Raw genomic sequence first — 24,936 nt, 5'->3', positions numbered from 1 at the left:
TATTTTATTTGCAGAGGACACGCGCATAAATCTGATTAGCTCTAATCAAGTTCTTCTTGTCTACCATTCGGTAAATCCTCCTCGCGTCCCTCCTGAACTGCTGTGTCGAGTCCTCCGAATCCTCGTCAATTATTCTGACTGACGCCACGAGTCCTGCATTCCCCGGAAAGTGTGCAAATCCCTCTTCATCACCTGTGTGGATCCGAAAAATAAGTCCTTAGACCAAAACACTTTGGGTAGATATATTTTGATACACTCTATGACACTGCCTGCTATAAGAATCCTCCATCGCCCACCTTATCTAATGACATCCTGTAATCACATCAATCCATATATAGAACATTTAATACATTGAATGACCAAAAAATGATAATCCTTTTCGCTTTTTTAAGAAAATGTTCTATATATGGATTGATGTGATAACAAAATTAACAGTTAAGGGGGGGTGTTACTGCAAGCAGTTTCATAGAGTTGATTTTTTTCTTACTCGTGTCTCAAGTAAAATAACCTGAAGTGTCTAGGAGACGGGCTAGTGGGAAGTGACCGTGTGACGTCATCATAAAGCGACGGAAACTAAAGCTACGCTGCCTGGAGTGGAGCTGTGTAGTGGGCGGTCGGGGACGAGAAGAAAGGCTGCTGCCGAGGGAGGTAGGAGGGCGAAAAGGTTTAAAAGAATTCCAATAGCGAGAGTCCTTGGTAAGGGGACGCCACGTTATGGACGCGTATGCTTTCATTCGTTTCCCTCAGAGTAACAGTACGCGACTTGAGTCAGAGGCGAAGAGCAGTAGTCCATGTTCGTCCATCCAAATCGCCGAGCTTTGCTCGGGTGAATCCTTTTGTATCCCGCATGGCTTTGCTGTTTATTGACGAATGCGGTTCACTTGAAGTTTTCGGGTTTCGTTTCAGCTTCAAATTGCCCAAACATCTCGCCGCCACTGCTCATTCCGTCCGTCAGTCGTGTCCTTCTGAAATCGACGAGTTCAGGAAGGCAGACACACACACACACACACACACACACACACCGCTTTAATATATTGTTTCTCTTCTTCATTCCATCGGCGGTTTCCAACATAAAGACGATCGCGGTGTTTGTGTCCATTAAAAGAGTTAAAAGGGTAGCGAGGAGTCTGTCCGGCTTTACGAGTCCAAGTAGTTAGCGAGAGAAGCGAAGTGAAGGAGCTCGAGTCTGTGACCGTGGAAAGAGACGAGCTGAGCACGAATGCAAATGGCGAGAGAAAACTGAAGTGCCACACTGCCGCTCCTTCATTAACTTGACTGTAGACGTATACATGCAGTGTCAATGACTGGAAAAGATTAAACACCACCACCATCATCATCATCAATATGTGTGCATACACTGAACATATAAAATGCTTAATCCGATTTAATCAGCATGCATTTAAATATATTGCTTGGGTGGAATATTATGGATTTTATTTTTTTTTTTCATTAGCATATATCAGATATGGCAGAATCTTACCTTTTGGGGCTAAAGCTCAAAGCAGCAATTCTTCTTAATGAGTAGAAGAGAAGTTAATAACGATTGGAGGTCAGTGTTATTGCCTCAGAGCTTCAGCAGACCAAATTTGAACCTCTGCCTGGTTAAGATCTCTGTTCGGTTGCCTTGTTTGTCTTACTGTTGTTGTTTCTCTCCCCCTTTCTAAAGGTGCACAGGTTTACTGGACGGGCAAATCTAACTTGGTTGGTGTGGTCGTGGACATGAATGAGTGTATACTTATTGATGGCCTATAGTTGGACTCCTGTCCTGTGTAGTTATTATGGTTTTCTTTCCATATCCCAATGACTTCCAGTTGTGCTGGTTTTGTACTGGATTGTGATGGTCATATGGAGGCGGCTACACATGGTATCCCATATGGTGACTGGGTCTCCCCCGCTGTACTATCAGGCACACTTAGGCCGGAGTTATACTTCACGTGACGCATGCTGCAGCGGACGCTCCTGCTACGCAAGCGTTGAAGTGTCTATACTTTTGCGCGTACTTTATGTAAATATGGAGGAATCTGCCAGGTAGCAGTGCGAGATATTATCACGGTGAGAACATGTTCGGCTTCTCTGTGTTGTGAATTGCCTAGAACACCCATTAAATTTCGATGACACCTTACCGCAATATCTCTGAAAATGATGTTTATTGATTAAATCCAGGGAGGTGTCCATTCCAGCAAGCAATGGGGACGAGGCCTCAGCTCGTCGCAAGGTGAGTACAAGCACACGCATACACTGGCATCATTTTAGTGGCACCAAATTCCCAAATCTGCATATCTTTGGAAGGAAACTGGAGCACACTGAGGAAACCCAGCAGGAAACATGTAAACTCCAGGCAGGGAATATCAGCGACGTGACTCCCTGCAAGACACCAGCGCCAACGCTCCACCACTGTCACCCCCATGTGTGTAATTATTAACAGTATTCATTACATAAACGAAATTACCGATTTATCTGTAAAATGTAATATACATACTTTAATGCTTTTCATCATGAAAGTGATATCAAGTATAAATTTAAGGATTCAAAATGTTCAGAGAGTTGGAATTACATACATTTAATGTGCTCAGTTTGGCGATCTATTGCTGGCGATTTGCTGCTGTCAGGAGCAGAGGAGGCCCTAGAAAAAAAAAAGACGGCACAGAAGACGGTATGTGAGAATTTTAAAACATATCGTGTCATTACAATCGGGAATATGCGACGCTTTAATATAAAAGCACCATGAATACATCTGTATGTCGGCATTTTGCTTCACCACATCAAACCATTTATCAAATAGCAAAATGGCTTTCTGTCACATATAGATAGTAAACAGAGACTCTGACATCACATTCCAACTTTTAGCACACTGCGCCCCCCCGACTTTTTGCTGGGATTGCAACTCGCGCACGTGTTGCGTTAAGTTCTGAGGACCTGCTCAGAGGACACATCAAATGAATGCTCAGAATGCGTGGCGGCCATGATGCGGTCTCATACGCATTCTGAGTGTGAAGCATAAATGAGCCCTTAGGTCAGGGGTTCTCAAAGTCGGTCCTGGGAACTCCTTGTCGCTGCAGGTTTTTGTTCCAACCAGCTTCTGTTTTTAATTGAACTCCTGGGCTAATTAAGTGAACTGATATTTCCCAAGTTCTGTGTTTAGGGAACAATAAATTAATTAGAAAACTAAGTTTGCTAAAAAAAAAAATATTAAAATGTACCAAGCAGTTATATAGGAATAATGTATTTTTTTTCTTTTTAACAGTATTTTCATCATGATTTTCATTCTAATTTTCTAGGTATTCTAATTGTTTAATTAATCCATTATTTACTAATTAGTGGGTCTGACGCTAAAGTAGTTGCAGCCTTTGATTATTCAGTGTGTTGTTTGCCTGGGTGTCTGATCTGCTTGTTTTAAGTTGTCATTATTAAGATACAATGAAGGGGGAAAAACTGCACAGAGAAAGGGCAAAGTATAATGAAATCAACAAAAGAAAGTTAAGCATTTAAATCTATAGCAAAAGCAGAAATTTTATAAATGTCTTATAAATGTAAAAGTCATGCTGCTATGCTTTTCTGAATGTCGAATAAAAGAAAAAAAAACATCTAGTTAAATGAGATCAGTGTTATCAGGTGTTATCACTGATTAGGAATCTGGTTGGAACAAAAACCTGCAGCCACAGGGTTTGAGAAACACTGCCTTAGGTGAACACTGCTACAATGTCCGGCATCCCTCTTCCATGCAAAGTCTTCTTTGGTTTAATTAGAATATTCATAAGGGTCAATTATTGGATGCTCTTTGTCTGACCCCCTCTGTTTGGGGGGCTACCCACAGCAAATTGATCAAATTCAAAGCATGTGCACCAATTCAAACAAATACAGCTAGCAAATCCAGATTTTTTATAAAATCTGATACTATGATCAAGTCAGTAGCTAATTTGGAGGGGGGTCTGCTGGGTTTTTACGAGTGGTTTACCAGGGAAAGGTTTCTAACCTACTGACACAAATGGAAGACAGGCATCACCAGTTACACCTGTCAACCTAAGATGGTAAACCCCTTAATTCATTTGCTCTTCTTTTTCTGTTGCAGGCTGAACTATTCAACATTGTTAGGTTCCTCATTCGCCTTCCTGACAGATGTCTGTTTCTTAACACAATCCTGAGGCTCTACTTGTATAAACATTTCTCAACATAACTGATAGCACAATTCTGGGACCCCCAACAGCACTGAATGTTTAATCCCAGTAGATTATTCTGGCCAGCAACTGTGTAAGATGGTCTCTTTGTTTGTGCCTGTTGGACCTTCACTCTCCTTCCGTATGTGTTCTGCATCTGATAATTTGATGTGAGGAGCAATCAGTTACTGTCAGCATGCTATAAACCGACTGACCTTAACTGCGAGGGTGTCACAAAATGAAATTCAAATGTCTTTAGAGCTAAATGATGCCATGTTAATGAAGCTGAATCTCGTTCTTTCCGCAGAGAAACGGAAGAAGCTGCTGTGTGTTGTAATTTCTTAGATGGATGTGAGGCTGACACACACATCATGGACAAAATGACTGTGTGCGTTAAAGAGGAGGACTGTGAATGGGAGTGTGTCCACCCAAAAGAGGAGAAAAGTGAACTGGGGTCAGGGGGCATTAAAGACGAGTCCGAAGAAAAGTCTGTCAGTATTGAGACACACAAACCAAAATGTGTGGACAGTGTCAAGGAAGATGACCTTCATGATGGAGCAGTGACTGGGATGGGCTCTTCTCCGAGCAGACACTCTTCATCTCCAGCCTCAATCAATTTGAAGTCTGAATCTTTACAATGTGAAACAAAGAGGACTGAGGAACTTCCATTTGTTAAAACTCGGGAAAAGCCACCACCACCACCACCACCTACAAATAAGTCTGGGAAAAGTAAGTGTAAAATAAACCTGTGTAAGCTTTAGGGTCTGGTTAATGGGCCTTAAGGTGGGGTGTCTTGTGGGCATTTTAGGAAAAACTTGAGAATGTGCTGAAATTGCTGTTGTTGGATTGAGAATTTAGCTTATGTTAATACTAGCAAAATACCCGCGCTTCGCAGCTGCGAAGTACTGCTTTAAAATTTTAAGTAATAAACTGAGGGAAAATGTACCAATAATTATTTGTTAAGGATCTCTTTGTATACCACGTTGTCAGTTCGCCCCTCCGGTTGTAATATGACCAAGCTGTGCACTGAGCTTACTCTTGAGCATGCAACGTATAGTTGGCCATGTGAAAAGCAATCTTGACTCAAATCAATGCCAACCTTTTGTAGGGTCTGTCCCTGAGACTTATTAATTGTCATTGCGAAGCAGAGCCTTACTGGAAATTGGAGGTGTTTGAATTGAAATGTGAGATCAGAGGGTATAACGGGGATGTGAGGAATAAAAACTCTCTCCCCTGAGCCACCGCAAGTAAAAATAGTTGCCTCAATTAGGTTTTTTGCAGGCATGTGACCTGAAGTCTCGTGCCATTACAAAGTTTCAGTGGCTGTAAGTTTCTCGGCCCCAACCTTCAAAATTATATTATGCTCAGGAGTGCCTGGAAGATTCAGAATGTGGACCAAGCTGCAGGCTATGGACGTATATATGTACGTAAGTAGGATTCAGTTATCGTTGAGAACCCGCGTACCAAATTTCTTGAAGATGGGCCCATTAAGTAACAAAGACTGTTGGAAAGTTCAATATGGTGGCCGACAGTGGTGTCATACCACCGAAATAAGTACGTACATCGGTTTCGGTTAGCGCAGGGAAGCCGCCTACCAAATTTCTTGAAGATGGGGCCATAAATAAAAAAGTTTAACATGGCGGACGTTGTCGACCGTTATGACCGTTACGTGTAGAATTTCGAAATGCAACCTGCTTAACTTTTGTAAGTAAGCTGTAAGGAATGAGCCTGCCAAATGTCAGCCTTCTACCTATACGGGAAGTTGGAGAGTTAGTGATGAGTGAGTCAGTAAGGGCTTTGCCTTTTATTAGTATAGATGTATATGTGTGTGTGTGTGTATAGATATATTCTCTCTCTCTCTCTCTCTCTCTCTCTCTCTCTCTCTCTCTCTCTCTCTCTCTCTCTCTCTCTCTCTCTCTCTCTCTCTCTCTCTCTATCTCTATATATATATATATATATATATATATATATATATATATATATATATATCTAGCTTTGGTGATTTAAAGAAGCCATTTGAATTTATATTTTAGAGTCCAGTGGCTTTAGTGTGAAGTGTGGGGAAAGGTCAGGTCACATTCTGATCATTAAAGGTAAATTTCATGTGCTTGTTATGATGCTCTGTTTTATAAATCAAACTCTCTTCAATGTCTTGATAACCGAGGATCATCACTTTTTACCTCTGCTAATCAAATAAAATAAGAACATAATACATTTTAGTAATATTTGAAGAGTTAGATGACAAAATATCAATGCAATTCATTACAGTGGTTAATAAAATGTGAGCAATAGTCCTGTCAGTTGTCTGTCACACACTGTTTCAACTCCAGTGATTGTGCTCATGTGGTGAGTGATTGTAATTTTCAAGGTAAAATGATCTAATCGAGTGCCTTTCCATGTGCAATAAGTGTTACAATGGCTTACATGTATCAAAGGTTGTTGCTTATTGCAACCAGCATTTATTTAATGTTATTGCTTAAAGTGTATAGAAGGTCGGGGATTGAAAATAAAGCTTGTATTTTTTTCTTTGAATCTTTACACAGGAAACAAATGTCACTGCTGTTCAGAGTGTGGCAAACAATTCTCTCGCAGGAGTCTTCTTCAGAGACATAAAAGAATTCACACGGGAGAAAAGCCATATTGGTGCCATGAATGTGGCAAAACATTCGGTGACAAGAGTACGCTTCAGAGCCACGCTAGAATTCACACAGGAGAGAAGCCATACTGCTGTTCGGAATGTGACAAACAATTCTGTCACAGGAGCCCTTTTCATAGCCATAAAAGAACTCACACAGGAGAGAAGACGTATTGCTGTAACGAATGTGGGAAAAAATTCTGGTACGGGAGTGCTCTTCGGATCCACACTAGAATTCACACCGGAGAGAAGCCGTATTCCTGTAATGACTGTGGCAAGCAGTTTTCACAATTGGGCCATTTTCAGAGCCACAAGAGAATTCACACAGGGGAGAAGCCATATTGCTGTAATGAATGCGGCAAAAATTTCTGTGACAAGAGTACTCTTCAAAAACACACAAGAATTCACACTGGAGAGAAGCCGTATTCCTGTAATGACTGTGGCAAGCAGTTTTCACAATTGGTCCATTTTCAGAACCACAAGAGAATTCACACAGGGGAGAAGCCGTATTGCTGTAATGAATGCGGCAAAAATTTCTGTGACAAGAGTACTCTTCAAAAACACACAAGAATTCACACTGGAGAGAAGCCATTTTGCTGTTTGGAATGTGGTAAACGCTTCTGTCGCAGGAGTACTCTCCAAAGGCACGCTAGTCTTCACATGGGAGAGAAGCACAACGGAACTGTCATTTAATAAAGAGTGAAGCTCACTCCTGTCTTGATAGTAAGCCCACCATGAACATTTGGAGAAATGAACCCATATTGCCGTTCTGAATTTGTAAACGATTCTCACAAACCAGCAGTCTTTCTGGGCCACAAAAGCTTTCACACTGATTACCACCTCTAGATGCCCTGAACAGTACATTAGTGGGGAAATTAGAAAGAGAAGAAGTCAAAATTTGCCCCCTAACTGATCAAGTCTTTGAGTATCTTTTATGTGGTGGGCTTAGTTCGATAAGATATATACCAGGGGTTCTCAAACTTTTTGTCTAGGCATGTCACCCCTAGAATCTAAAACATTCTGAAGTTCAGGAATCTTGTTTAGCTAAATTGTTCAGTACCGAATTGTTATTGGGTATACTAAAGGTGGTGTTTCTTTTTACGCCCAGAAATAATAATACGAAAACTACTTATTTAAATTATTGAACAAAATCTCACTTGCCTCTCTGTTTTGAAAAATGTCCCAGTCTTCCCACAGAAATTGTTCAGAAGCCTTTGACTCACTGAAACAAAAATCGCCAGAATCTCAAGCAGACACCAGAGTGTTGGGCTCCAGCTGCTAGGAGATGATTAAAGATCTCCTTATGGAATATACAAATGCTCTTGTCAGCTATATGTAAGCTCACTTCATGGAACTGTGAGCCAACATGTCCAGCATTAACTCAGATCAATCCCAAGTCAAAAAAAGAGGTACACTTTGCTGCTACTCACCATGTTGATAAACTTGGAGCACTCTACAGAGAGATTGGTACTTTCAAGTTGACTAACCAAAAGGACCTGGGAATTGTAGGACTGCCTGCAAATTCTGAGAAGGACCAGTTCATTTATTTCCTTTCCAAAGTTTGCTTAAAGTGTTTTCCACAATTAACACTAGAATTACCATAGCCTGCGAAAAAACTCGTAAATCTGGCCCACCTTAAATCCCTTCGCACCTCTCCGTCAGCGTCTTTTGTCTTCTAAATGTGTCTAAGCCCAAGCAGCAAGCAGCCTGCTATACCATCTCCCCCACCACCTCAGAACAGGCAAGAAGTTCTCCCAGTTCCTGCGTTGATCGATTATCTGGGAGTGAGCTACCCAGAATTGTAAGGGGAAATAATTTGATGTGTGTTTTGTGTCTACAACAATCTATGTAAACCCATCGTTAAAACGGAAATGTTTTTCATGTTTTAGTAATAAATGATAAAATGTAGGCATGAACTGTATAACGTGTGAAGGCTGATGGCCAAATATCAAATAAACACTTTCACAAATAACCCGTTATAACCCGTAACGGCGGAGTGGTGGCTCTGAGGCTAAGGATCTGCGCTGGTATCCCGAAGGTTGCCGGTTCGAATCCCCGTCACTGCCAAAAGAGATCCTACTCTGCTGGGCCCTTGAGCAAGGCCCTTAACCTGTAATTGCTCCAGGGGCGCTGTACAATGGCTGACCCTGCGCTCTGACCCCAAGGGGTATGCGAAAAACTAACAAATACTGTTGTAAGTCGCTCTGGATAAGAGCGTCTGCTAAATGATGTAAATGTAACGGACATTTTAAGAAAGGGGGCCCAAACCTTTGCATTTCACGGTATCTGTACTCTGCAAGGTTCTTCTAAAAACTGTTACTCATACTACACATGGTGCAATGTTCTCCTCAGTAGTTCTAATACTCCATTTGTTCTTTCTGAATCTAGTGGAGGGTTACTACATGCACACTTACTTGTGCTCCGGTTGATGAGGTGGGGTGACCTGTGCTTGGAGTGCTTTGCTTGCCGTCTCTCTCAAGCTGTTTGGTGTTTATGTTAATTCTAACCTGTTAATTTAGTGCTGACTTTTGTATTTATATTTAATCTTTTGTTTAGCTGTGTTACATAATTGCTTCTCGGTGGAGGTTTGGATGTTCCATGGGTTATTTCTCTTTTGTATAAACCTTTGGTGACCCCTTTGGTCCTGATGTGTGACAGGAGGCTTACATGGAGTGGGTTTTAGGAGGTTGTCCCTGTCATTTTTACTTACTGCCTTGACCCTGAGTGGGATGGCCACACACCCCAGTGACTGCTCCATACTTTCCCTTTATCTGGTTTCCTTTCTTAATTTTTTTTTTGCTTTCTATTTCTCTCACTATATCTTGATGGCTAATCTCTCAGTATCCTTGTAGGACGTCCGAGGTCTGGGATTAAACATTGAGAGGGTGGGTGTCATTGATTACCTGCGGTGGTGCTAAAGAGTGGATGTTGCTTTTTGCAAGAATCCTAAGTTGCTAGAGAGAGATGCAATAATGGAAAAAGTGATGTGTTGTTGGTGCCTTGACAACTACAAGTTCTAAGAAAAAAAGGAGAGTGGTCTTTATGGAATACTAGCCGCGTGAGGTCTTCGGGACAAAAACCAACCCATTGAAGGCCTAGCGGTGTTACTGTATATGTAAACTTGGAGAAGCGTCCGCTAACTCTTAAGAATGAGTGCAGAGGACATGGACCCTCCTGTGCTTGCTGCCCCACTGGCATTCGTAAGAAGACCCTGGCGATGCCATATCTTCGCTGTGTCACTGGCATGAGTCCTATTAATCTTTGTCTGGAGATAGACAATGTTTTTAGTGAAAACGTCAAGCCCTGCCCTCCTTCGCTGAGGTGTTTCACTTGCACGTTGTTAGCAATTGCTTCATTTTTACATTGTCTCTTCATCTGTGTCATTAGCACGACGTTGTTGTTGTGCGGTGGTGTTGGCTGCACATGGGTCTTTCGTAGTGAGGTGCCATCTAGTGGCTGTGGTTAAGCGTGAGCAGAGCCGACTGCTCCACACACACACACAGGTCTTTCATAATGAAATATTGCAAGTGTGGTCTCATTGATTATGTCGATTCTGTTATGCGCTAATAGAGATCAGTGGGAAAAAGTATGTTTGGTGTACTGTTATCAATCATGCTACCTAATGTTCAAAAGTCAAATTCTGACGGTGTGAGATCGTCAGATCATTTTGAGGATGGGCACACATGGCTTTATGGAACCTGCTGCTCAATAAACTCCCACCTGCTATCTGCCACCACGGTTGTCATTCCACCTGTTTGTTGTGCAAGTTTGCCTCTGATCTGAATTTGGTTAATTCCTTCAGTTTACTTAATATTTTTTCTCATCATCATTTTATTTATTCTTTCTTTCGCAGTTGTTGGCTCCTTTCCTCTCTAGAGGAAGTTCACAAGTATCACTGGGTAGCAGTCATCTTAACCTACCGTTGCTTCCCATACATGCCTCCTTACTTTAAAATTCAGAGTTTATCCATGTTGGAAGAGTTCATTGCAATGAACTCTAATCTGGTAGAAAATCTTGCGTATGGATGATGTTAAAGTAGCCATAAGTGACTTTTGTGGAAGTAACCCCTGAGGAAGACAGGAATAGTTCAATCAATCAGTCTTTATTCAGTCAGTGATGAGTACATAGGATTCGTGTGTTACAAGGCAGAAGAGCAAAGTTCCCTTTTTTGCGATCGGCTTTGACTATCTTTCCTCCCTCCTCTTCCCCTTTTTCTTCTTTTGGCTGCTCCCATTAGGGGTTGCCACACCGGATCATCTTCTTCCATATCTTTCTGTCCTCTCCATCTTGTTCTGTTACCCCCATCATCTACATGTCCTCTCTCACCACATCCATAAACCTTCTCTTAAGCCTTTCTCTTTTCATCTTCCCTGGCAGCTCTATCCTTAGCACCCTTCTCCCAGTATACTCAGCATCTTTCCTCTGCACATGTCCAAACCAACACAATCTCGTCTGTCTGACTTTGTCTCCCAACCTGAGCTGACCCTCTAATGTCCTCGTTTCTAATCCTGTCCATCCTCATCACACCCAATGCAAATCTTAGCATCTTAACTCTGCCACCTCCAGCTCTTTCTCCTGCTTTCTGGTCAGTGCCACCGTCTCCAACCCATATAACATAGCTGGTCTCACTACGTCCTGTAGACCTTCCCTTTCACTCTTGCTAATACCCGTCTGTCACAAATTACTCCTGACATTCTTCTCCACCTATTCCACCCTGCCTGCACTCTCTTTTTCACTTCTCTTCCACAATCCCCATTACTCTGTACTGTTGATCCCAAGTATTTAAACTTGTCCATCTTCGCCAACCATCCTCACCATTTCACTGACCTCCCTCTCATTCACACACATGTATTCTGTCTTGTTCCTACTGACCTTCATTCCTCTCCTCTCTAGAGCATATCTCCACCTCTCCAGGGTCTCCTCGACCTGCTCCCTACTATCACTACAGATCACAATGTCATCAGCAAACATCATAGTCCACGGGGACTCCTGTCTTCCCCTTACTTATCTATAAGCATAATATGTTTATCTAAGCCGGGGGGTCCTCAATCACAGCCCTGGAGGGCCGCAGTGGCTGCAGGTTTTTATTCCAACTCGTATCCTAAGTAGAAAGCAGTCCATGCTGATAATGAAACTCGGTGTTGAACCGTTTGGCTTGTTAATGCTTACATTCATCCGAGAGCAATTTGAATGGCACTGTAGAGTTTCTTTCTCTGAGAACATTATCCAAGTGTTTTGTGGACCAGAACAGATTTAAACTTAATGGACCTTCCAATTCCTCTCTTCTTTTATTTTATTTATTTATTATCACAGATACTTCATGGTAAGCACGTGAGCTGCTGGTTTATTGGTTATCTAATGTCTGATTAAGAAAACCAACAACAATTAAAACTTAAATGCAGCTGCTAAAATCTAAAATAGGAAATTAAGAGTTGTGAATGGTAACAGGCAAGAGAACTAAAGTTAAGCCCAAAAATCATTTTGCTTTAGTAGTAAATAAAAGGATTCTAATGAAGAAAATTGGTTTAAAGTGAAAACCTGCAGCCACTGCGGCCCTCCAGGACTGTAATGGAGGACCTCTGATGTACAAAGTAACTAAAACTTGTCTTTGATCAGCGAAGGCACGAACAAGGCATAGAGTCAAACACTAACTATATCAGATAGGACTGAGTTCTAATTAGGACACTGGCTGGAATGAAAGCCTGTAGCCAGTGCGGCCCTCCAGGACCGTGATTGAGGACCCCTGATCTAAGCATTCCATCTTACGTTGCACAAATCAGCTAACCGTTTCTGTTTTGTGTACGTGTCGGATAGACCCTAAAGTGTCTAACAGACGCGTTCCTAAAGAAGGAAGTTGTCCTCGCTCAGCTTCTGACAGACGCCTGTATGAATAACCTGCCGTTAGAACAAAACAGCTTTGCCAGCGTTTAACCCTTAGTAGCTTGCGAGCAGTTCATTTTTGGAAACACTCCGGGCGAAGCTTGTAAGAGCAGCAACGTGAGGCTCATCTCGCATCTTTGGAAGTGGTCCATCCTTTGTGTGGTAGATGTGGAAAATTAATTCCCGATATCTAATACAAGGCCGGAATTAAACTCGCTGCCCTTTTAAAACAAAACTGAATTTGAAACTCGCCACATCAGATCCTGATATTTATGTTTCTAGTGCTATGCCTGGTAAATTATTAGCTTTAAAGCTGCAGAAATATCAAGAATTCATATCTATCCCTTCCATTAAAAGTGAACTCTTTAAATTAATTACTAACGTTTGGAGTTCTACTCTGCTCATTTATCTAGGACTTCTAACAAGTGACTCACTGAGATGAACTCTGTCCTAGACGGACCGTCTCTGCCTGGTGAAACAACAGAGGATGTCTTGTGTCACAGGTGTCTGGTCACACTTACAGGTAATCTAACTTAGACACCATTAAAATATCCGACTACGCCACCCAGTTTTATTAAGAGAGTGGGAACTCCTGAAATTTACCAATAATAGCACACAGGTTTCTTTAAATTGGGCGGTGAGTAAACAAACAATGAAAGACACAACAGTAATTTTAGAAAAAAGCAACAGTAAGTTCTATTACACAAAACAATATAAGGTACATTAAAAAGATAAACGAACATAACAAAAACTAAACATATCAGGAATCAATTTCCCTTTTTTTTAAAAAAAGGAAAATACACAGTCCACCTTCTAAAAGTCTGTTAAAAACAAGAATTGGAGGATACAACCTTTAGTGGTGCAGAGTCCAGTTTGTGCACTGTGTTACCCCAACACTTAATTGTTCAACTGTCCATGGATGCACTCTGTTACCCGGACACTCGTTCCCTTACAGACGTTGTGTCAAATTGTTGAATCCCTGTCAGCGTCTCTTCGTTGTTCCTTGTTCTTCCCCTCTGGGCTCCTTGTGTGGCTGGGACCTAGGCCCGCCTCATTCCTTGTCTGTCAGCTTCGCTTGGTCCTTTCATGCGGATTCCCTCTCTCGCTGAACCCACATCCGGCGTCTCTTTGTAGAACTGTCTCTTCCTCCCTGGAAGTGTTGCCATCCTTGTACCTCACGTCGTGCCAGCCAGGTACCCTTGTCTGCCTGCAAGCCCCAGTGCTCTGTCCGAGTGCCTTGGCAGCGTTTTCTGTGGACTGTCCCCCGTTGCCTTCTGCTGCCCAGGAGTTTTAAATCTTTTCCAGTCCCTGCCATTATCAGTTCTGGACAATCAGATTAAAGAATGGTACATCTGCATTTCCTGGGTTTAACAATTAATGAAAACACAAGTTAAAAAAAGGAATTGTTACCAATCATGAATAAGTACAGATATGCTGATTAGAAACCAATATTTCCAAGTCAGGTAAATACAGACATCCTCCAAGGCCAGACTTCAAAGCGGCGACTCCTTTGCAAGATAGGAAATACTTACACAAACAATCCTGACACAATCAGTAACTGGATTATCCAGGATCCTCCAAGGAAGCAGCAGTTCTGTTATCACACGTGGTATTGTTTGTAAATCTCAACCAGCCATAAACTTCAAAGTGGTGACTCCTTTGCAATACAGCAAATAAATACATCCTGCAGACAGCCTTTTAACTTCTCACCCCCCAGTCCCAACAATGGGTGCCTAATGGAACCACCCAGTGCAGAAAAAAAAATGTCCCCCTCTGACACTTGTCACTGGATTTCCCCATAATGCTGTTGATTCGATGTGTTCAGAAAAGGCCCCCAGTGTGGACGGTTTGCCCCCCATGAACGACTCTCAGATTGTTTTTTCCATCCACTCTGAAAAGTGATGAACTGTGCTAGCTCCACTCCCAAAATGAACCCTTCGATGAACCCTATGATCAAACTCCTATGTAAACGGGGAAAAGATCCTGCAGACGTCTGCAACTGTCGATTCATCTCATTGATAAATTCAAATGCTAAGCATTTGGCCCGACGTCTTCAATGTGTCATGTCCATTCTGATCACTCTGGCTTGATCTTCTTCCATCATGCAGCACATGTCTGGAGACGTCTACCGCATCTTTTTTGACGTAGACCCTACTTTACCTCAATCGGCGGTAATTCTCTCTCCATCGATGCTGAGAAAGCTTTCAATCATATGCATTGGAATTTTCTCTGGTGTATTATATACGTGATGGGTGTTGGTGATCAATTTATCAAAATGGTTAACACTTTATAGTCTTTCTCCACAGCATCAGTCCTAATTGATTCCAATGCATCTCGAACTCTTCAGATATTCAAGTTTGCTAGGCAGGGCCTGTTCGCTTTCTCTATTACTTTTTTAACTAGCTCTTGAACCTTAGTCATCGCCTTCCATTCTCAAGGTTTGATTTCTTCTGTTGCAGCCCGTGAATCTCGACATAAAATTTCTCTTTGCGCTAACAATATTTTGCTCTTTCTTGTGAATTAAACCCTTCTGATTTCCCACATGTGCTTCGGTTTTTTCCTGGTCATTTGAACATCTTTCCGGTTATAAAATAGACAGGGTCTAAATTTGCTGTTCTTCCCCTTTAAATCTTCTTGATTTTCTGGTCTGTTTCTATTAAATATCTCGGTGTGGATGTCTATTCTCTACGACAGTGCACCAAAAAAAATCAAATTATTATCAGATGTTTAAAACTGTTAAGGAGTCTCTCACATCTTGGTCATCTTTCCGTTGATCAGTGTGGACCAGACTAGAAATCATTAAAATGAATGTTGGTTCTTCATTAAATTCTATTAGTTTGATGGCACCCCTCTCCCCTCCTACTAGATACCAGGCTGATGTCAGGCCCTTAGGATGATGCTTCTTGTGGAACAAAAATACCTTCCATGAAACACCAATCTCTAATTCATAACATATCTTTGCTAGACCAGTAATGATATCATTGGGCATTTACACTTCTCCCAATTTGGACCTAGTTAGACCCCTCCAGAAAATCCCACCCCTTGAACTTCCATAACACAGAAGCTTCTTGCTCCCTCACTGGTCTTCCCTTTTCTATTGTTAAACTGAAGTCAAGATTGAAATTTGTCCTCATTATACACTTTGAGGACATGGCACAGGGTTGGGGGGCCATCATGGCTGATGCCCTACTTGGTGCTCACATACTCCTGTTTTCCACAATTCAGCTCTGTGTATTGGTGGTAGCCTCATCACTTTCCCACTTTGAATACGTCCAGGTATTCTCATTCTTGGGGTTATTTATGTCGACACTGGGATGTGGACTAGTCATGGAGGACCTGGTGTAGTATTCCCTGTTCCTCTTTTCTTTCTTCTATTTACAACTCAGATTTGTCCTTAACGTGACTGGTGTACCTCCATCATCCTCTCCACTTCCTTCCCTCCTTCTCTAGAAACTTCCTTTCTTCACTTTTCTCCACCATGAAGCCACAGGCTGTGATTCTTTTATATGGAATCTCACAGGTCCTTACCCAGTCCGGCAGCACAATCTCCTCTATCGCATGGAAATCGTTTTTTAATCAGATTACTAAGAACCCAAGCTACCAACATGCTGAGTTCAAACATGTATATTGTTGACATTTGACCCCTCTTAAGCAATACGTGGGCAGCACGGTGGCGCAGTGGGTAGCGCTGCCGCCTCACAGTGAGGAGACCTGGGTTTGCTTACCGGGTCCTCCCTGCGAGAAGTTTGCATGTGTCTGTGTGGGTTTCCTCCCACAGTCCAAAGACATCATGCAGGTTAGGTGGCAATCCTAAAATTGTCCCTAGTGTGTGGGTGTGAGTGACCTGTGGTGGGCTGGCACCCTGTCCAGGATTTGTTCCTGTGTTGGCTGGGATTGGCTCCAGCAGACCCCTGTGTTTAGATATAGCAGGTTGGACAATGACTGACTGGAGACCCTCACTGTCATCTTTGTTCAGTCTAAGCTGTTGGTACTTTTTTTGCATATGTCCTGGGATGGCCCGCCAGATCATGCTTTCTGGCCTACTGTTTCCAGCTGTCTGTCCTCCATTCTTTTTACCAATATTCCTCCAGTACCTCAAATATTCTTTTTCCTGGACCTCTCTTTTCTTCTCTTCCTCTTACTGTTTTCCAGCAGAGGTTATTCTCTTTAGGAGCAATTTCGGCAACAACAATGTTAGCTTTCTTTTTGTAATTCATTTGTACCTGATCTCTCTACACTGTGGTGGGTTGGCACCCTGCCCGGGATTGGTTCCTGCCTTGTGCCCTGTGTTGGCTGGGATTGGCTCCAGCAGACCCCCGTGACCCTGTGTTCGGATTCAGCGGGTTGGACGATGGATGGATGGATCTCTCTATAGCATTGATCAATGGGTCATCTGACCTCAGTAATGAAAGGTGGGTGGTGGTAGTGAAGTGGGCTCAAGATCAGATGTGGGTGCCCAGCGCACCGACCTCATCCCAAATGCTGGATTTTCTCCTTTTTCAATTTATCCCTTCTCGTTCTTCCCACTCCCTCAGGGTAGCTCAGGCAAAATAGAATTAATCATCTGCTTAAAGCTTCAAGTTCTTACTATATCTGCATCTTCATTCTTCACAAGCTTTTATAAATATTCTGAATTATTCCCTTAGATTCTATAGAGAAGCTTTCCCCTTTCCACAGCATTATTTAAGTAACGTTTATCTCATTGGCTTGTTGGTAGGTAAATGTAACCCCTGCATATGAGGTTCATAGCACCACAATATTTTTCAGACTATCTCAAACCAGACCATGTTCATGGAGAGTACTGGGGCTTATCCCAGCTAGCAGAGGGCACAAGGCAGGAACAAACCTGGACTAGAGCGCCAGTCCACACACAAAGAGCCAATTTCGTTCTGCGAATCCACCTAAACGTGCATGGACAGCGAGAGGTAACCAGATCACCCTGAGGAAACCCACAGAGGTAAAGGAAAAACCCAGGATGCAAACCTTGGCCTCCTTAGTTCTGAGGCCAACAAAGAAAAGTCACCATGTTTATTTGCTATAGTGATTAAAACCTACAGTTCACAGGCCTTATGGAAAAGATCATCCTCATAGTCCATGCCTGGAAAATGGCAAGCGTTTAAAAGGGTTGGAGTTACACTTGGAAATATTGATGACCACTCAAAGTTCAAAATACCTTACATAGAGGCCATTAATATCAGAGGAAAACCCTTTGAGAATAGTTGGGTAGCTCCTTGCAATGGGTTCTTAAGTCTTAAGTACAAGTGCCATATAAAGACTGAAATATGCGCTCGTGTTAAAAGCATCAAGTGTTTATTAAATTATGCACATAAAGGTCACAATTCTATAAATAAATACTAATAACTGAGACCAATGCACACATATTAAGGTCAAGCAGTTCCTGGATTACAGATAATGTATGTTAACGCACCAGAGGCTGGATGGTCAGGTCAAGTTGGAGAGCATGCACTGGTACAGCGTGTTGCAGACACACACACACCACACAATGAAACCACTGGGGATCTTGGTTGGTAACCCCCCATGCAGACACACGGTCCAGTTCCAACCTATGGAAGTGACCTTCTATCTGCCGCAGCCAGGTGTTACATGGCATCCCCGTGGCCTGGTCCAGCCACCTGAGTTCTTAACAATGAGGATTCTGTGAACAGGATCACCCTCTGGGATTCATGACACATGGCCGTGGTGCCGTAACTGACGCTCCCACACAATGCAGGTCATGTGCCTCATTCGGGACTCTGTGAGCAACACAAAGTCAAACCAGTGGTACCCAAGGATTCTCTGTAGAGACACAAGGAGTCCAGTCTTCTGGATGGCGTCCTTATCTCACAACCGTATAGCAAGACAGGAAACACCAGAACTCTAAAGATTTGGACCTTCGTTCTTTGGCAAGGATACCGGGAGTGCCACACCCCCCTTTCTGGTGACCTCATGACCCCCCATGCTCTCCCAATCCGTCTACTGACTTCAGGAAGAGTCACCAGAGACATGAATGTCACTGCCAAGGTAAGTAAACCTCTCAACAAGGTCAACACTCTCTCCGCAAACAGACACACTGCTGATGGCTGTGCCCAAAAGGTCATTAAAGGCCTGGCTCTTGGTTTTTATCAGGACATTCGCAAGCCCAGACCCTCAGACTCCTCACTCAGTCTCTCCAGCTCCCCGATCAGAGCCTCTGTTGACTCCGCGAAGATCACAGCATCGTCAGCAAAGTCAAGATCCGTGAACCTTTCTTCGCCAATAGATGCCCCTGGATGCCATGACCTTGCCCAACACCCAATCCATACAAGCACTGAACAGAGGTGGAGCAGAACACACCGCTGATGAACCCCAGAATCAACTGGGAAACACACAGAGGTTCTGGCTCCACTCTGAACAGCACTCACAGTATCAGCCGGCAACCTCGAGGGGATCCTGTGAAGTCTTAGGATGTCCCATTAATCAAGCTGCTGCCTGGAGAATCTTCTATATAAACGTTTACATGTGGAAGTGTGTGTGTGTCTGTTTGTCCAGCCCGGAAGTGCGAGGCTACAGCATGAAGCTGAAAGAAACTGACTGTCACCAAAGTGAAACCGCAGAGAAAAGAGGAAAGAGAACCTCGCTTAGCCGCTAATGCACAACTGATGCGATTGATTAATTAAAGTGGCAGAATCCATGGTTTCTAGGAGCACGGGACTTTTACAGCAAGGGCTTACACAGCTAGTTTTTAAATAAAAAATTTGTGGATAATCGCACAATAACACAAGACTAGCTATTCATCCTCCAGGTGAGGATCCTCCAGACAATGTCGTGTCTAATCCCGAAGACTTACAGTAAATGATGAAGCCAATGAAACTGCTCATAGAATATCATCTCTCCTGCCTGCTTCTTCTTGTTCCTATTCACCTTTTTCCACCTCTATGCAAGGCTGATGTGCTTGATCAGCCCTCTCCAAACAGCTTGGTCCTGCACCTTCATGCCAGTCAGGCCCTTTTCCTTCAGATCTTCTTTTACTTTATTTATCCACGTCTTCTTTGGCCTCCCTCACTTTCTCTTCCCCTGGACTTCCATTCCCATCACTCTTTTACCCATATCTTCATTGTTTCTCCTCATTACACGTCCATACCACCTCAACCTCCTCCTTTCCTGCACTTTCTTAGATATCGCTCCCATTGTTGTTGAACCTCTGATTGTCTCATTTCTTATTCTTTCCTTTTTTGTATCTCCACACATCCCTCTCAACATTCTCATTACTGCCACATCTGACTTCTTCTCATTTACTGCCCATGTCTCAGCTCCATATGTCACTACTCGTCTTTCCATTGTCTTAAAATCCTCATGTTTAACCTTCTCCTTAATTTTTCAATCACACAGTGCTCCTGACACCTTCTTCCAATTGTCCCATCCACACTGTACTCTATGGATTGTCTCTGCACCCAGTTCTCTATCTTGGGCTACCACTGATCTTAGATCTTTAAACTTCTCTACTCTTTCCAATAGCTCTCCCTGCAGGCTAACTTCTGAATCCTGATCATCATTAAACCTCATATACTATTAATCTTCAATTCTCTATCTTCCAAAGCCCTTCTCCTTTCTTTCCACTTCCTCTTCACTTGCTTCTGGTGCTACACAATGCAATGTCATCAGCAAAAAGCCTCCACCAGGGGGACTGGACTTTTATCTCACAAGTCAACACATCTGTAACCAAACCAAAGAGGTAAGGACTTCAAGAAGATCTCTAATGCAGACCTCCTCTAACTGGGATCATGTCTGTTGCCCTTAATTCGAGTCCTCACTCCCTCATAATTATCCGGAACAATCTTCACACAAGATCCGGCTTCGCTTCCCGGGTCCTCTCTGCGTGGAGTTTGCATGTCCTCTCCATGTGTGTGTGGGTTTCCTCCCACAGTCCAAAGACATGCAGGTTAGGTGCATTGGTGATTCTAAATTGTCCCTAGTGTGTGCTTGGTGTGTGTGTGCCCTGCAGTGGGATGGCACCCTGCCCGAAGTTTGTCTCCTGCCTTGCACCCTGTGTTGGCTGGGATTGGCTCCAGCAGACCCCCGTGACCCTGTAGCTAGGATATAGCGGGTTGGATAATGGATGGATGGATGGATCTTCACACACTTCTCTGGTTTCCTTTGTCTCTCCTGCACCTCTAGACCTCTTGAGGTGGCACTCTATCATAAGCCTTCTCCAAATCAGTAAACACCATATGCAAACATTTCTGCTATTCTCAAAGCTTCTCTATGAAATGTCTCAATGCAAAGACAACATCAGTTGAGTGCTCCTCCTCTATTGTGCTCACTTCCCTAAGCCTTCTTTCTATAACACATTTCCCAAATTTTTATTGTGTGTGACATCAGCTTTACCCCTCTATAATTGCTTGATCCTGAATATCACCCCTCTTCTTATAAACGGGTACAGTCACACTGTTCCTCCACAACTCTGATAGTCTCTTCTACATTAGACCCCACAACACATCTTCTCACTCGTCTCATAAACTCTTCCACACATCCACCGTCTGAAACCCCAACTTGTTAATAATGCAAACAATTTTGAAGTGAACTGAAAATGGAGGGCTTGGCAAAACATTTAGAGAGGCAGCCAAGCAACTTGGTTCCTTGGTTTGTGGTTGCACGATGTTATGTTAGCAGACACAGTGGTATTTAGTGTGCGTAAAACATTGTGGAAACTTTATACCTACAGTCATATGAAAAAGTTTGGGAACCCCACTCAGCCTGCATAATAATTGACTCTCCTTTCAACAAAAAAGATAATAGTGGTATGTCTTTCATTTCCTAGGAACATCTGAGTACTGCGGTGTTTTCTGAACAAAGATTTTTAGTGAAGCAGTATTTAGTTGTATGAAATTAAATCAAATGTGAAAAACTGGCTGTGCACAAATGTGAGTCCCCTTGTCATTTTGCTGATTTGAATGCCTGTCACTGCTCAATGCTGGTTACTTGTAACACCAAATTGGTTGGATGAGCTCATTAAGCCTTGAACTTCATAGACAGGTGTGTCCAATCATGAGATATAAAGATATTTAAGGTGGTCAATTATAAGTTGTGCTTCCTTCCCTGTGACTCTCCTCTGAAGAGTGACAGCATGGGATCCTCAAAGCAACTCTCAGAAGATCTGAAAACAAAGATTGTTGTGTCTCATGGTTTAGGGGAAGGCTACTAAAAGCTATCTCAGATGTTTAAACTGTCAGTTTCAACTGTAAGGACTGGAATCAGGAAATGGAAGGCCACGGGCACAGTTGCTGTTAAACCCAGCAGGTCTGGCAGGCCAAGAAAAATCCAGGAGCGGCATATGCGTAGGATTGTGAGAATGGTTACAGACAACCCACAGATCACCTCCAAAGACCTGCAGGAACATCTTGCTGCAGATGGTGTATCTGTACATTGTTCTCCAATTCAGAGCAATTTGCACAAAGAACATCTGTACGGCAGGGTGATGAGAAAGAAGCCCTTTCTGAACTCACGCCACAAACAGAGTCGTTTGTTGTATGCAAATTCTCATTTAGACAAGCCAGATTCATTTTGGAACAAAGTGCTTTGGACTGATGAGACAAAAATGGAGTTATTTGGTCAGAACAAAAAGCGCTTTGCATGGCAGAAGAAGAACACCACATTCCAAGAAAAACACCTGCTACCTACTGTCAAATTTGGTGGAGGTTCCATCATGCTGTGGTGCTGTGTGGCTAGTTTAGGAACTGGGGCCCTTGTTAAAGTCAAGGGTAGGATGAATTCAACCCAAATTCTTCAGGATAATGTTCAAGCATCAGTCACAAAGTTGAAGTTATGCAGGGGTTGGATATTCCAACAAGACAATGACCCAAAACACAGTTCGAAATCTACAAAGACATTCATGCAGAGGGAGAAGTACAATGTTCTGGAATGGCCATCACAGTCCCTGACTTGAATATCATCGAAAATCTATGGGATGATTAGAAGGAGGCTGTCCATGCTTGACAGCCATCAAATTGAACTGAACTGGAGAGATTTTGTATGAAGAATGGTCAACAATACCTCCATCCAGAATGCAGACACTCAAAGGCTATAGGAGGACAGCGTCTAGAGGCTGTTAGATTAGCAAAAGGAGGCTCAACTAAGTATTGATGTCATATCTCTGTCGGGATGCCCAAATTTATGCACCTGTCTAATTTTGTTATGATACATATTGCATATTTTCTGTTAATCCAATAAACTTAATGTCACTGCTGAAATACTACTGTGTCCATAAGGCATGTCATAAATTAAAAGGAAGTTCAGCCAATGAGAAACAGAAATCCAAAGAATTAAGAGGGGTTCCCAAACTTTTTCATATGACTGTATATCTGCGTTTTATGTTCTTCATCCAAACCTGGTAAATGATGGAATCCAGTCAAATCTCATATGATGGAAGGCTATTTCTTAAGATTACAGGACAAGAGACACTTACTCTACATGGATGCGATGCTCACACTTTAAACTTTGCGATCCTCCATCAAACCTGCTGGACATCCCACATATTAAATTTAATGCAATAAATGAAACACACTTGGTGGATAAAATGTCCACTACACTGCAGTGGCACATCTTTGATCCAATTATCAATGCAATGAACGATACCCGCTCCACTCCTAAATGCTACTTTTTGGAGGGGGCTGGTGGTAGTAAAGCATACTCCCCATATATTGTGTCACAAGGGCATCTTCTAGGGACATCAGCGTTAAATACTACCACACCAGGACACAAGGGGGTGCTGTCGCTGACAGAATCATCTCCTTTTCCTCCCACAGCCCTGAGAACCCACCCACTAAAGAACAACTGACTGCATTCCCCTCCGGACCATCCGCTATAAAGAGAAGGTGCGTCCATCAAGGTGATGTCTCGTACCGAAGAACGGAGCTCCTACCTGAGTACTGATCACTCCTAGTGAACCATGAGTCCTCTTATTTACTCTTTGTTTATGTGCTGCTTTTTGCTTGAGCGTCTGTTTATTTTGAACATTGTAAATATTAAAAAGGGGCGACTGTGATATATAGCGGGTCCACGGCTCCAAACGAATGGGCAATTTTTAATAAACAATCCTTTTCGCCACGACACTTTCTGTTGGCACGCTCGCATAACCACGGGGAGTTGATGAGGTAATTGGGGCGAGACGCACCTGACATGAATGTGCGATTGTTCTCAATTGCTTCATCGGCTTCCTGTGGTGCGTGATTGAGAAGCTGAGCCCACAGAGCCGTACAAATACGAACTGGCACACAGGAGACGTGGAAACAAAAAAGAGAGAACGGAAGTTAGAGAATGAAGAGAGGAAGCCATAAAAGCCGGTGCGGGAGTGAATGAGTGAGAGAAGAGGGTCGATGTAGCAAAGGCAGGCAGCTGGAAGGAGGGCCCTGATAAGTGTGTATGGCCGACACTCGGAGGCGAATGCGTTGGGTCACTCCTACTGAGTTTTTCGGAGGAGCAGGAGTGACCAGGATTATGGACGGCTGTCCATGGAAGGCAGTGGAAGTTGAGAAGGCTTGGGAGGGAGAGCCCCAGCTTAAGTGCCCTGGTTGTGGGGGACCCGAGTCGGCTGTACGTAAGCCAAGGGACGGAAGGCAACTGGACCGGTGGAAGGTCACCTACACCTACAGATATGGCGACTCCCCTGTTGCAAGGCCCTTATAGGATAAGCAGGGGAGCTGCCAGCTAGAATGAAGAAGGTACCTGGTTTTTAAAAAGGGTCAGCTTCCAGCCCGCTGATTTTAGTCTCGTTTTAAAGGATTTATTTGTTGAATTTTAACCTCCACCTATTGCACAGGTTGTTATAGATTATTTATTAAGTTTGTGAAGCAATGCACTGCTTATTTGAATACTGTTATGGTCCTTTTGTTAATAAAAGCACTGGACACTTTTACGCCATCCCCTTTGCTCCAAATGTAATTTGTCTTCATCCGACAGCTCATTCGGTGACATTATTGACAGTGTTGAGTTCTAGAGGCTCCCAAAACTGGGAGAGGGAGCAAGGAGCTGGACCCGCACAAATGGTGGCAGCGGTGGGATGAGTTGGTGATGGGGACTGAAGAGCAGGATCCATGCCATCACCAGCATGTTGCCTTGGCTGACAATTTAAACTGCTCCAAAAAATTAAAGGAATACTTTTTAACGAGAGTATAGCATCAAGTCGTCTGGGCTATTGATCTGGTCAGTTAAGTAGCACAGGGGCTTGTTAATCAGTTTCAGCTGCTTTGGTGTTCATGAAATCCTTGATTTCATTACGATTTGGAGTTGCTG

At 43.0% G+C, this 24,936-nt stretch overlaps 1 protein-coding gene across 2 annotated transcripts; it reads left to right on the top strand.

Moving 5' to 3' along the window:
• Positions 1-577: 577 nt before the first annotated feature.
• Positions 578-9,045, top strand: LOC114642342 (zinc finger protein 501-like). Of its 2 annotated transcripts, XM_051927031.1 has the most exons (3): positions 578-648; positions 4,462-4,883; positions 6,698-9,045. In XM_051927031.1, exons 2-3 carry the CDS (start codon positions 4,526-4,528, stop codon positions 7,480-7,482), a joined length of 1,143 nt encoding a protein of 380 aa, XP_051782991.1. In that variant the 5' UTR covers positions 578-648; positions 4,462-4,525; the 3' UTR covers positions 7,483-9,045. The 2 variants fall into 2 exon arrangements, with proteins under 2 accessions (XP_051782991.1, XP_028647129.2); XM_028791296.2 differs by lacking the exon at positions 578-648 and having other exon boundaries at positions 3,818-4,883.
• The last annotated feature ends 15,891 nt before the right edge of the window (positions 9,046-24,936 follow it).

This window comes from Erpetoichthys calabaricus, chromosome 1, assembly GCF_900747795.2.
Source record: "Erpetoichthys calabaricus chromosome 1, fErpCal1.3, whole genome shotgun sequence".
In the NCBI taxonomy this organism is placed as follows: Eukaryota; Metazoa; Chordata; class Cladistia; order Polypteriformes; family Polypteridae; genus Erpetoichthys; species Erpetoichthys calabaricus.
The sequence above is the reverse complement of the archived record's forward strand: the minus strand, read 5'-3'. Positions and strand labels throughout refer to the sequence as shown.

Excerpts from the sequence above, each read along its gene's own strand:
- LOC114642342 (XM_051927031.1), top strand. The coding sequence starts at position 4,526 with ATGGACAAAATGACTGTGTGCGTTAAAGAGGAGGACTGTGAATGGGAG. Across the intron at positions 4,884-6,697 it reads TACAAATAAGTCTGGGAAAA|GAAACAAATGTCACTGCTGT; the intron begins GTAAGTGTAAAA and ends ATCTTTACACAG.